The sequence below is a fragment of the Phodopus roborovskii genome, unplaced genomic scaffold (genome assembly GCF_943737965.1).
Source record: "Phodopus roborovskii unplaced genomic scaffold, PHOROB, whole genome shotgun sequence".
Taxonomy (NCBI): Eukaryota; Metazoa; Chordata; class Mammalia; order Rodentia; family Cricetidae; genus Phodopus; species Phodopus roborovskii.
In genome coordinates this window covers 40,773,221-40,785,403 of record NW_026126511.1, presented here as the reverse complement: position 1 = coordinate 40,785,403, position 12,183 = coordinate 40,773,221, and the positions used below count along the sequence as shown (strand labels likewise).

The following is a 12,183-nucleotide window of genomic DNA, read 5'->3' as shown; positions in this document are numbered from 1 at the left end:
TAATAATAACTTTAAAATTAAGAAGGTCTGGTGAGATGGTTCAGCAGGTATAGGCAATTGCTACATATCTGGCCACCTGAGGTCCTACACCAAAACCCACAAACAAAGGTGAACAGAGAGAACAGACTCTACAATGGTTTCCTCTGACCATCACATGTGTGCCATGGCATGCAGGGCCCATTATCCCCAATAAATATTATTTTAAAAATTTATGCTTATAAAGTAATAATCAGATTTTAATTAGGATTTATATTGATATATAGTAAAAGCTATTTCTTATGTATTCTATAATCAGAGATCCTTATTATTCTATTTCTCATCATTTCAAGCATATTGTTTATGGTTTGGTTTTGTTTCTCATTACAGGAGGTTGAAACTGGGGTCTTGTGTATGTTAGGCTAGTGCCCTACCACCAAGCTACATTCCAAACCTTCTTTTGATAAGGTCTCACTGAGTTGCCCAGCAGGTCCTGAACTTGTAATACTCTGTCTTCAGCCTCCTAAGCAAGTGAGATCACAGGTCCATGTTACCAGACTCAGTTATAACTTATATTTTTGATAATGAAGTAGAAAAAGTACTTTTTCATATAGGCCAGTAAAGACACAAAAACATACATATGGAACTGGTAGCTATGTAGATTTTATTGTCTTCCATTTCCTTGATAAAAGCCATCTTCCCATATATATTTGATCAATCAGAATGCCTAAATATGCTGCATGAGCACAGTGCTACAACTCTCTAAAGCCTCATCAGTGATCTGCCAATTAGGGTGTTTACAATATGGCTTTTTTCCTAAAATGAGCACCAAATAATGCTGGGCATGGTGGCTCACCCCTGTAATCTAAGTACATGGGAGGCTGAAGCAGTAGGACTGCTGTTCTGGGCTACATATGGAAAGATCTGGCTTCAAAGAGGAAAAAAGTAAACACACAAACTGAGATCTAGATACACACAGCAGCCTTCCATCGTATTTCCAATCATTTTTTTTTTACTTAATATTTTTCCACAGAGTTTGAAATTTTAATCACAGGTGTGCTTGCTTATGTAATTAAACGTACTACATGGGAATTTCCTAAAAAGCTAAGGGAGTCCTTTTCTCCTCATTTGTTTTTCTTGCCCACCAGGTACAAACTACAGGTACTGAGAATTTCTGATGAGACTGCATTAATTATACTAGTTAATTGGCCTCCTACTTTATAAACATCAAGCCAATTTCAAATAGCCCATGATAAGACATAATTAGTCAAATGAAGGACTTCAAAGGCAGAGATATGATTTGTCACTGCACAAAATCTTTCATCTGAGAATTTTAAATAGCTTCACATACATTTTGCTGAGCCACAGAGCCCTTCTGAAACAGAAATGCCCAAGGTAATGTAAAATATCCACCAACAGAATTAAGAAAGGTAGGTTTTCTTAACTGACTGTAATCTACACTTAATGAGACATCATTTAATAAACTACTTATTATTATTACTGTGTATGTAAGTGATCTGTGTGTATGAATGTGGGCAAGCATGACAAAATAAGAGAACAATTTTAGGAAGCTGATTCTTCTCTTCTATCATGGATCCAGAATTGAACTTGTCATTACGTTTGTGTGGCAAGTACTTTTATGGGTGGTCCATGTTGCCAGCCCTTATCACTCCATTTCCATAACAAGCAAAATACTAAGATCCACAGGGTTTACAGTAAATTTAGAATAAAGAATCTGGGCATGATGACACATGTCTTTAATCCCAGTACTCAGAAGTAGAGGTAGGTCTACATAGCAAGTTCCAGGCCAACCAAGGGCTAAATAGTTGAGACCCTGCTTAAAACCAACCAAACAACCAACCAACAAACAAACAGATAAATATTGTTAAGCTAAAATGATCTACTTTGATGGCATATAAAACTATTAATGTTTTAGCTGGGAGGTAGTGGCATATGCCTTTAATCCCACACATGGGAGACAGAGGATCTCTGTGAATTTGAGGTCAGCCTGATCTACAGATTGAGTTCCAGGACAGTGAGAGCTGTTACTCAAAAAAGTTTTATCTCGACCCTCCAAAAAACAAACAAACAAACAAACAAAAAACTATTATTAGTGTTTTGAGGCACACACGAATATTGGTTCTAAAAGTATGTACAGAAGAGATTTCAGCAGCTGGGCAAGCCCATAGAGGTAAACACATTTTCTTCCTCCCCAAATTCTTTACATACATTTACTTAACGCGACATACATTTACTTAACGCGCATAAGGAAATTAAATACCTGACAGCCTAGCCCACTTTAAACAAAGAAAGCTTTACAATTTTATGCTTTAATCAAAATTATCAATGTGTTATTTTTTTCAGCATTCCTTTAAAAAAGAACCAACCTTGATCTTGGAGTCATTTTCGTGGGTGTTGGCAGACCTTCTGAAGTTTTATAAGGACTCTTTAAGGGTGATATATAGATGTTACCTCCAGGAATCCGTAAGGGTGAACTAGAAAACTTATAAGGGCTTCGAGGAATGTGAGGTATTGGTGACAAGGTAGGAGGCTAGAGACAAAACAAAAGGGGGAAAAAAAGATAATGGATCTAATGTTTTGGTGGGGAGAACCATTACTTTGTTATTAGATTTCTCCAATTAAAGGATATTTTCAACATACCCTGGTGGAGGCATACTGTAAAATATTTGTTTTTAGTCTCTGCATGAAAACTGAGTTATAGAATACTATAATGGAATCAAACTCCTCTTCTCTGATCAAAACACGTTTAAAGGTCTGAGGAAAAACAATAAAAACATGTTACATGAATTTGAGAAATTCTTTAAATTTTCTTTTAAAATAGTTGTGCAACAGTTTTATTTTAAAACCCACATTTTATAGAGAAAACAATAATCTGAAAAGGCTTTTTTAGATTTAGATTATAGATGCCCTATCCAAAGTGAAATGTCACGAAGGACCCAGAGAAAGGGGCTGACAGCCACTGATGGAGAGTTGGCTATCTCACAAGAGAGTAAATAGGCTGTATGTCAGCACTATAACCCCACTATACAGACAACATACACTGACATGTAGCAGCCCCCTGTCTAGAGTTTAGGAAATATCAATTAATATCAATACTTATTTTGCAACCCATTTCTACTTTATTTTTTCCTTTTTATAAGCAGTGTCTAGCTATGTAACTCTATACTCTTGATATCTCTTTCCCATTTAGCATTCCAAGTAGGAATTATATAGGCCTGGGACATTATGTCCAACTTATATAAATTTAATTAGGTAAAACTATAGAAAATTTATGGGATGCCTCTGTTATACAACTTATATAACCAGATTTAGAAAACTCCAAATATATAAACAAAAACATCATTTTCCAAAAATTCAATTGACAGTCTGAAATAATAACCCATGATTCTCTGCTGCACTCCAGGATAGTGTGAAATGTGTATCATACTAAGTCTGTTTTACCATGATGACCTCTCTGTGGGAGAGGAAACCAAAGACCCAAAATGGGCTGGCAACGGAAGAACTTATTATGTCTTTATAAGGGTTCACTTATACTGTATTTTCCAGTGGAGAAATAAAAACCAATATACTACGAAGTTTATTTCAATTATCCTGGTAATTATAATACACAAATATAGTATTATTTATAAATTTCATGTATGGCTTTAGATTTCATAGTATGTCATAGTTTTCTAGTTCTACTTTAGTTGCAAATAATTAATCAGTATTACAAAATTAAATACGAATATATGATCTCTAATTAACAAGTGAAGTCAATTGTGAGTAACAATTTATTTTTGAAAGGCTTACCCTGAGAGATCACCTACCTCCTGGGCCGCGTGGGGAAGATCCTTGTATGCAGTCACAATGATTTTAAATTTAAGGTCTATGTTCTTCACTTTGCAGATGCCATACATAGAGCACATCATGATCTAGTAAGTAAATGGGACAGAAGCTCTCAGAACTTTATTGTATCACCTTGTTTTTAAAGTATTATTAGCTGTCTTTTGGCCTCAAAAGAAGAAACTTTAATTTCTTCTAAGTTCTTTCCCCTATTCTGAGCTCACTTTGAAAGTCTGTGTAAGGTATTTAACCAAAACATCTGTATTTACAGAACAAAATGCAAGCAGCTGACTCAATGACTCAGGACTGACTATCCAGTTTGTTAAGTCATCCAACTTCAGCTCCAGTTCTCTAATGTTTATCGAGTGTTGAAACTAGAACAAACTAACTGCATGATCCATACTTTTTTTAAACAGGTCACATGAAAAAGTTTTAAGCTATGCAATGAAGTAACACATAATAACTTGGCGTGCAAGGACGTGCTGATGACAGAGTCCCTAGACTGTTAACTGTGTTCTGACTCAATCTGAATGAAGGCTGGACTAGTTTTGTTGCTGAGTTTCCATTAGGATATATCCTTATGATAATAGAATTTTCTCTATGGCATCTTTCAATTAAACTATTTTAAACGCAAAACTGTGATTTGAAAATGATTTACTTAATTCAAGTATCCATCATTTCAGCAACATTTCCCTTGCATCTGCTGTTACCAAGGATTCCTGTTACCAAGGATTCCTACTCACTACCTCTCATTCAGTGTCTTAAGACTGAGCCTCACACTGAGAATGCCATTTATGACGCACTGTGCCAGCTGACACTCTTTTTCCACTTTAATATATAAAGTGTCACTCATAAAAATCTGAGTTGCCAAAAGCTTACTTTTCCAGGAATCTGATTGTCTATGTTATAGAAAGATGTAGGAACATAAAATAATAAATAGCTATTTAAAAAAACCAATGTGCTGCAACTTATGCATCCATATATGTAAGTTATCCTTTTTATTATAATAACCCATTTTTTGCTTAAAATATCATTCTTGTTGAGAACATTATCAATATTATAAAAACAAGAGGATTATATGAGAATATCATGAAAAATTATGTACCAATAAAATAACTAAGATGAAACAGAAAAGTTCCTCAAACTACGTAAACTGCCAACCCTGACTAAAATAATAAAAGCAAATAAAACCTAATTCTGAATTATTAAACAATAAGTGTTCACAAACGAAAGCCCAGACCCATGGGCTCCAGCAGAGAATTCGGTGAGATTTCAAGAAGACCCACTACCAACACAAATTCTTCAGAAAATTCTTCTGAAATTAGAAGTTCCCAACTAATTGTATGAGGCCAATATTTTACTGATACCATACCACACAGATCAATGTACATAAAGCAAATGAATGGCTCACAGTGAAATAAAAACAATTTCCCTTATTATTAAAAGGGACAAAATACTTGGGAATATATTTAATAAACTAAATTTAAGATTTGCATCTGAAAACTATAAAATGTTATTGAAAGGAATTAAAACCTAAAAGAGCAGAAGAATATCACAGCCAGGACGAAGACTTCGTGTTAACATGGTGATATCCCCTCAAACTGATACATCATTCAATGCAATTTCAAAATCTTCAGAGAAAGTAACAAGTCAGTCCTAAATTGCATATGGAAATTTATGTGTCAGGATAGTTAAAATGATCTTGAAAAAAGAATGAAATATAATCATGTCCCTTTATTCCAAAAAGTAAAATGCTATAGTAACTAAGACAGTGTATTCTCAGCAGAATAGCTGTGTAGAATTGAGTCTCAGAAGTATACATGTGTACTTCTAAAAAGTAATAGATTTCAATAGCTGCCAACAGAAAAGGAAGAAAAAGGACACATTTCAAGGGATGGTGGTGGGATGGGGGTGGGAAGAGCTCAGTGGAGCACTTGCCACTAAGTACGAGGCTCTAATTAAACTAACACCAGGAAAGAGAAAGAGGGGGAGAGTTGGGAGAAAGAGAGGTGATGATACTGATTACAATCCAATCTTTTACATGGGAAATCAGCACTCAGTTCACAGTAGGATGAAATAAATGATGGTGGTGACTGACTTTCTTACCTGGTCTAAATGCCGGTCTTTCATGAGCTCATATTCATTTTGCAGTGTATGCTGAAACAGAGTCCAGATAATATGCTCTAGTTCTGGATGCTCAGACAGAAGGCGTGCACATAGTGTATTTAGTCGGAGATATGCTAGACGGTACACTGCAGATGCAAGGGAATGAAGCCTATTTACTTACTGTTCATTTACAACTTTGAGTGGATGTTTTAAAACATTAAATTCCTTTATAAGTAACATTTTAAAAATAAACTAGCCTCTAAGACTACTTTCCTTATGAATAAATGATTCCTAGTATTAGCAGTGTTACATACACAAGGTTCAATAATATTTGAATTGGCTATTAAATTATGAAACTGAGGCAGAGAGGAAAGGTCATATGATATTGTGAAATTAGGTAAACCAAGTAAGATTTGCTTTGGTTCTGTTGGTAATCATTCAGCATTGATGTTGAAAATTTACATTAATAATATTAGAGTGATTATTTTTAAAATAACAAAAAATTCCAAGTGATTATTCTTTTTCCAACCTTTACAGAAAAAAAAATCATACCGTTCAATTTCTCTATAAATACCAACAGAGTATACTCTTGAAACATGTAGTGCATGTATCAGTGCAACATGACTGTGATAGGAAGTTTAGTTTAAGTGTACCACTACAAACATGACTTGGGAGAGAAGGAATTTGTATTTTTATCCATTTACTTTACAAGTAAAGACTCATGTTTCAAAACGTTCCTTTAAAGACTTGCAGGTAAGCAGAACTTTTCAAAGCTAAAACTTTGTTCCCAAAGGTCTGAAACTTTACTCTATGTCAAACTTGACAAGGGATTGTTAAAACAAAGCACCTATGCTCATAATGTAGATCTCTGAATGAAGAGGTCTAGGTGGTCCCCATTTCCTCATTTATGGTACTCCCGGCTGGGTTTTCTTGGTTAGGAACTGCCTTTTGAGAATTACTATATAACTCAAGGCCAAATCTTATGATGTGCCTATGAAGCTCAGTGTATCTGTAACCTGAATAAAATCACACAAAGTCCTATCACAAAGGAATCTGGCCTTTCACTCTTGCAAAGAGCTTCAAGCAGTTGAGGACTTTCCTGTGAATATATACCACAGATTTGCAAGGTGGACCTCGCTATTCTACTACACCTGCATACAACCACAGAATGCTATGTAACCTGATTAGTGGACTTCTTAAATGTCCTGAATATCCAAGAAATATGCCTGTACTGGGCAATACTACACTATATTATCTTAACTCTAGACAAACATTTAAATAGCAAAATAATACTGGTGTATTTCCAAACACTAACTTGATGACAAAACAACAGAAACAACACTAACATAGCATTTTCCGAGAGCTTACTATATGCTAGGCCCTACAAAAGCATTTTATCCGTACTAATTATCCCCTAATTCCTATAATGTAACATTCTTAGTGGGCAGATTATTTTTTTTCATTTTATAAGCAAAGAAACTGAGGCATAGAGATATTAGGTGATGTGCTCAGGGTCACATTATCAAAAGTACTGCAGCCATGATTCAACCCAGTAAGCCTGTTCTAGAGTCTGTGCTCTTGAAAGTAATCTTCTACTGACCTTTTTTGTAAAACAGGGATAGGGAGGTAGATTTCAATGGCTTCTGAGTTTGGAAGGCTGAGGCTGCTTGTGTGTCAGCATTTGTAGCAGAATTTCCACGTGTGGTTGAACTTCTTTTCTTTGGAGATCTTATAGGAGAAAGATACCTAGATATATACAAAGGATGAGTCTTCATTTCACACACACACACACACACACACACACACACACCAGTTGTGTTCAATTATACAAATACTCAGACACACTGTAACTATTTGATCTAATATTGCATACCAAATTCCATGAGTCAGCTATTTAAATACAAGCTGGGAAAGCTTTCTTAACAGGAAAATTGTTCTTTTCCAAACTTCAATATCCCTGACTTTCCTTTAGTTTACATAACTAGCAACTGTAAAATTACTTAACTTGTGCAAAAAAAAAAAAAAAAAAAAAAAAAAAACAACAAAAAAACCCAGGTTTCCCTTGAGTTCTAGATGCAACTATCCAGTTACGAAATAGATAGTACTGCTTGAATCTCAAAACTTCAAAGGTCGAAGCAGAACTCTGGATTCCTTCACCCAGTTTTTCCCATCTTAAACAAATGTTTATGACAGACCAAATCACCCATAACCCTCATTTAAGATGTTCAAAATCTTTGCACTTTTTTGTCCATTTCTGGTAGCAGCCAGAATAGTCTCTTAATACTAATTATACACAGTTCTGTGTTTGAATGGTTTCCCACTATCTTTATTAAAAAAACAAAACAAACAAAAACAAAACAAAAAACCTCAACTCCTTGTAGCCTACAGGAACGTAGTGCATCTAACTCCAGTGTGCCCCAACAACCTTACCTTTACTACACTTACCCATCCACCCTAGATTTCTTTCTAGTCCCCAATTTAGTCAATTTCCCCAAACAGGAAGACTTCTACTTGGTCGGCATTTTGTTCCCTTTCAGGTCTCTAGTCAAAATATCACTTCATCACAAAGGGAAGCCACTCTAAATACTCTACCAGCTTCTCTGTCTCATCTTCATGTCACTCCATTTGTTTCCCGTACAGCACTAAGGCTTTAAGTTCAACTTATGGTAGTTTATTTGTTCACCCACTGCTTCCTTCCTCCAACATACAAAGCTCTGTAAGGGAGAAGGACCAGGCCACCTAATCTTACCAGTGACTGGCACTGTTAACCTAGCACTTACCAGGTAACCATTTACCATAAAGCTAAGTTGTATGAAAATATTACCTAGCAAACAAATTTATACCTGAATACAGAGTCTCTGTGAGCTAGAAATACTTTAGATAGACATGACCATGGAAATGGTATCTTAGGAAAATGATCCCTATGCTAATTATGGGATGCTAGATATCTACAGAATCAGGCAAAAACATAAAGCACATTTCTATGAAATGTAGCAGTTAGAGGGATTAAAAAAGCATGGGTATTGGTAGACTACTTGGGCTCATTTCTATTTATCCTGAGTCACCGTACTTCCTTCACTCCCATTTTACAGATAGTTGTTGCTAATACAGTATCTTCTACATTAAAGGACTGATATGAACAATTAATGAAAAATGTGAATCTTAAGTAATTATGCAAATGCATAAACTATAGGCAACCTCCAACAAATGTTAGCTGTTTCTTCTCTCATGATTACCACTACACACTAATGTGTAATATTCCACACTACTCCCTATACTTATGCTATAGATCACTCAAATGGTCTGCTGTATACTCTTTGAAAAAATGTTTCCTGCTTTCTGGCTGTTACATATACAATCCAGTTCTGGCTCATGAGACATTTCCTTTGCTTTTCCAATTTTCATGTTGAAATCCTGTCTGATTATTAAGGCTTAACTAAAATGGAGCCATCACTATCATGAAAAAATTCCCCTTACACCAACTCCATGTGATTCAGCAGCTTTGTAATTCTTTATATGACCTTATTTAAGTCATGTACCTTACATTCCTCTTAAGGAAAAAAAGAAAAAAATGTCTTATGCAAAATTCCAGTCCTACAATTTCTATGTAGTGCTCTGAATTTTCCTTTGCAAGTTGAATGGATGACACGATGCATTTCTACTTACATATCTGCTGCAGTGTGGTTACTCTGGAGAGGAAGGCTGAGAGGACAAGCAGACTCAAGGTGCTCAGGTCCTTCTCCATCCTTGGACTGCTTGATGAGATCAAATAAAGGTGAGTCCTGGTTGAAAGAAATGGAATTTTAACAACATCAGCAAGCATGCTTTTTCCAAGTACATATCAAAAGTATGCTAGCTGACAAGGTTAAGCACTATTAAGTTTAAGCAGAATGAGATCCTTTACTGTATTTTGAAATTCTTGCTCCACAATTTTGATATTGTGAGCACACATATACACACAAATAGGAAAATGTATGACCTTAAATATTTCTCTAACATTAAAGAGAATGTCTTGGCTTCTGATTTTTGGTATATTCACTTATATATAATGAGATATATTGGGGATTAAACCAAAGTTTAAGTACAGGATTTATTTATGTTAGAAATATACCTTATATATGTAGTCTGAAGTAACCTTTATCAATATTTTAGTTGCATTTTTTGACTATGATACAGCACAGGAGGTAGTACCATGTCTGGATGTAACAAGTTATGGATTTGGGGCTGGAAAGTAGCCCAGAGGTAGAATGACTTCTTAGCCTAACTCCATCCCCAAAACAACAACAACAACAACAAAAAGCTTTGGATTTTGAAGCATTTCAAATATCAGAGGTTAGGCTAGTGATATGTAACTTTACTAGGAAAGGAGGTAGAATTTAGGTACAAGACACACAAAATAGTCAAAGAACGTAGAGAAGAAAATATTAGTCTTAAGGTGAGGAACTTGGTCCTGCCTCAACTTGATGAGCCATGCTTTGTGCATGGGGAGGGGGACAAATAGGAAAAGGGTGGTTATGGGAGGAGAGAAGGAAGGGGAAACTAGTTGGTATGTAAAATAAATGAAAAATGTTAAATAAAGTATTTAAAAAAGAAAATAATAATATGTCTATGAGTAGAATTTAATAAAACTGAAAACAAAGATATGTTGTTGTTATGTTGTTAAGGGGAGACCTTGAAACTGACAGGAAGGAACCCAGAAGCCTGAGGTTAAGTGCTGATCTAGTTACAATCTGATAAATGGATAAATGAAAGCCCAACAATAAGGAAAAGTAATGGACAAATCAAATGAACCCTTTTTTAAAAGATTTATTTTATGTGTAAGAATGCTGTGCCTGAATGTATGTCTGTGCATGCAGTGCCTATGGAGGCCAGAAAGGGTATCAGATGTCCTAGAACTAGAGTTACAGATGGTTATGTGCCACGTGAGATCTGGGAATTAAACTTAGATCTCCGGATGAACAGGGAGTGCACTGAACCACAGAGACATCTTTCTAGTTCCCACTAGGAACTCTACCCTCCAGAAGATCTGGAAGTCATGATCCTAGATGCCTCGGACAGCAAGGTAAAAGGGGAAATAGCAACAGGAAGATTCGCAGAACTCCACCTAAGGGTAAACTAAACAATAAGACATTTGTCTCCTCTTCTGTCTATAGTGATGAAAAAAAAAAAAAAAATAATGGAGATTTAGTGAGCATAAAACAGAACTGCTTGTCCTGAAGTCTCTCACCAGACAGAATCTAAAAAGGAACCACCACACTAAAGAAGGTAGCATTAATGAAAAGTCTTGATCACAAATGATACATATCCTATACTGCTTCCTGTTTCCACAGCCTAGGATGTTTGAAACTATGATCCTATCCTCCAGGCATGAAAACATAAGCATCAAGCTAAGTAAATGTTGACTCTAAGAGAAAAAAATTACAGATATTAACAAACCAAAGGCTTTACAAGGGAATTATATCCATGCAAGTCACCACATAGTCAAAATCCCTTCCTGGGTAAACACAGCCTCTAGCTAACTTTTACTGATTTATACTTACATATGAATGCCAATCAAGTATTTCAGGCAAGTTTCTACTATGAAAGTACCAAAGCAAACCAAACAAAAAGCACTCTGAAAGAAACATTTCAGGAAAGAAGAAATATAAAAAGAAAGAAAACCCACTAAATTGAATTACCGAATAGTTCTTTTGAAGTTACTCAAGTCTAAACATTTCCAAACAGTATGTTTTTCTTATCCATATTAATTTCATTCACCTCATCTTAAAAAAAAATAAAGAACTAGGGTTTTTGTTTTGTTTTGTTCAAGTAAAAGCTTTATTAAATGTATGTGTATGGCTATTTTTGACTACACATATACCTATATACCACATGTACATAATACCTGGCAGAGGCCAGAAGACAGTATTGGACCCCTGGAACTAGAGTTACGGACAGTTATTACCTAAACATGGGTGTTGAAAATGAAACCCAGGTCTTCTGCAAGAGCAACAAATGCTCTTAATGGCTGAGACATCTCTCCAGTTCTGGTTTGTTTGTTTTTGAGACACTCACTAGGCCTTGCCTGGCCTAGAATTTGTTATGTAGACCAAGTAGGCCTCCAACTCAGATACCCCCTCTCTCTGCCTCCTGACAGTATATCTTTTCAAATGTAAACATATGCCTAGTAATCCATCCATCTATGAAGTGCATTTGTATTTTGTCCAAAAGTATTGGTCTGTCACTCAGCATCTTCACTTATGTCTATGTACAGCATGA

At 35.5% G+C, this 12,183-nt stretch overlaps 1 protein-coding gene across 2 annotated transcripts in view; it reads right to left on the bottom strand.

Moving 5' to 3' along the window:
- Rb1 (RB transcriptional corepressor 1) overlaps positions 1-12,183 on the bottom strand; it is a 121,372-nt gene that overhangs the window by 9,563 nt on the left and 99,626 nt on the right. Inside the window, exons 18-23 of one of the 2 annotated variants that reach the window (XM_051195389.1) lie at positions 9,592-9,707; positions 7,526-7,671; positions 5,926-6,071; positions 3,804-3,908; positions 2,638-2,751; positions 2,364-2,527 (exon numbers count right to left, since the gene is read on the bottom strand). In XM_051195389.1, the coding sequence (XP_051051346.1) occupies positions 2,364-2,527; positions 2,638-2,751; positions 3,804-3,908; positions 5,926-6,071; positions 7,526-7,671; positions 9,592-9,707 (791 nt within the window). The remainder of the gene's footprint in view (positions 1-2,363; positions 2,528-2,637; positions 2,752-3,803; positions 3,909-5,925; positions 6,072-7,525; positions 7,672-9,591; positions 9,708-12,183) is intronic. The other variant, XM_051195390.1, reaches the window with a different exon arrangement.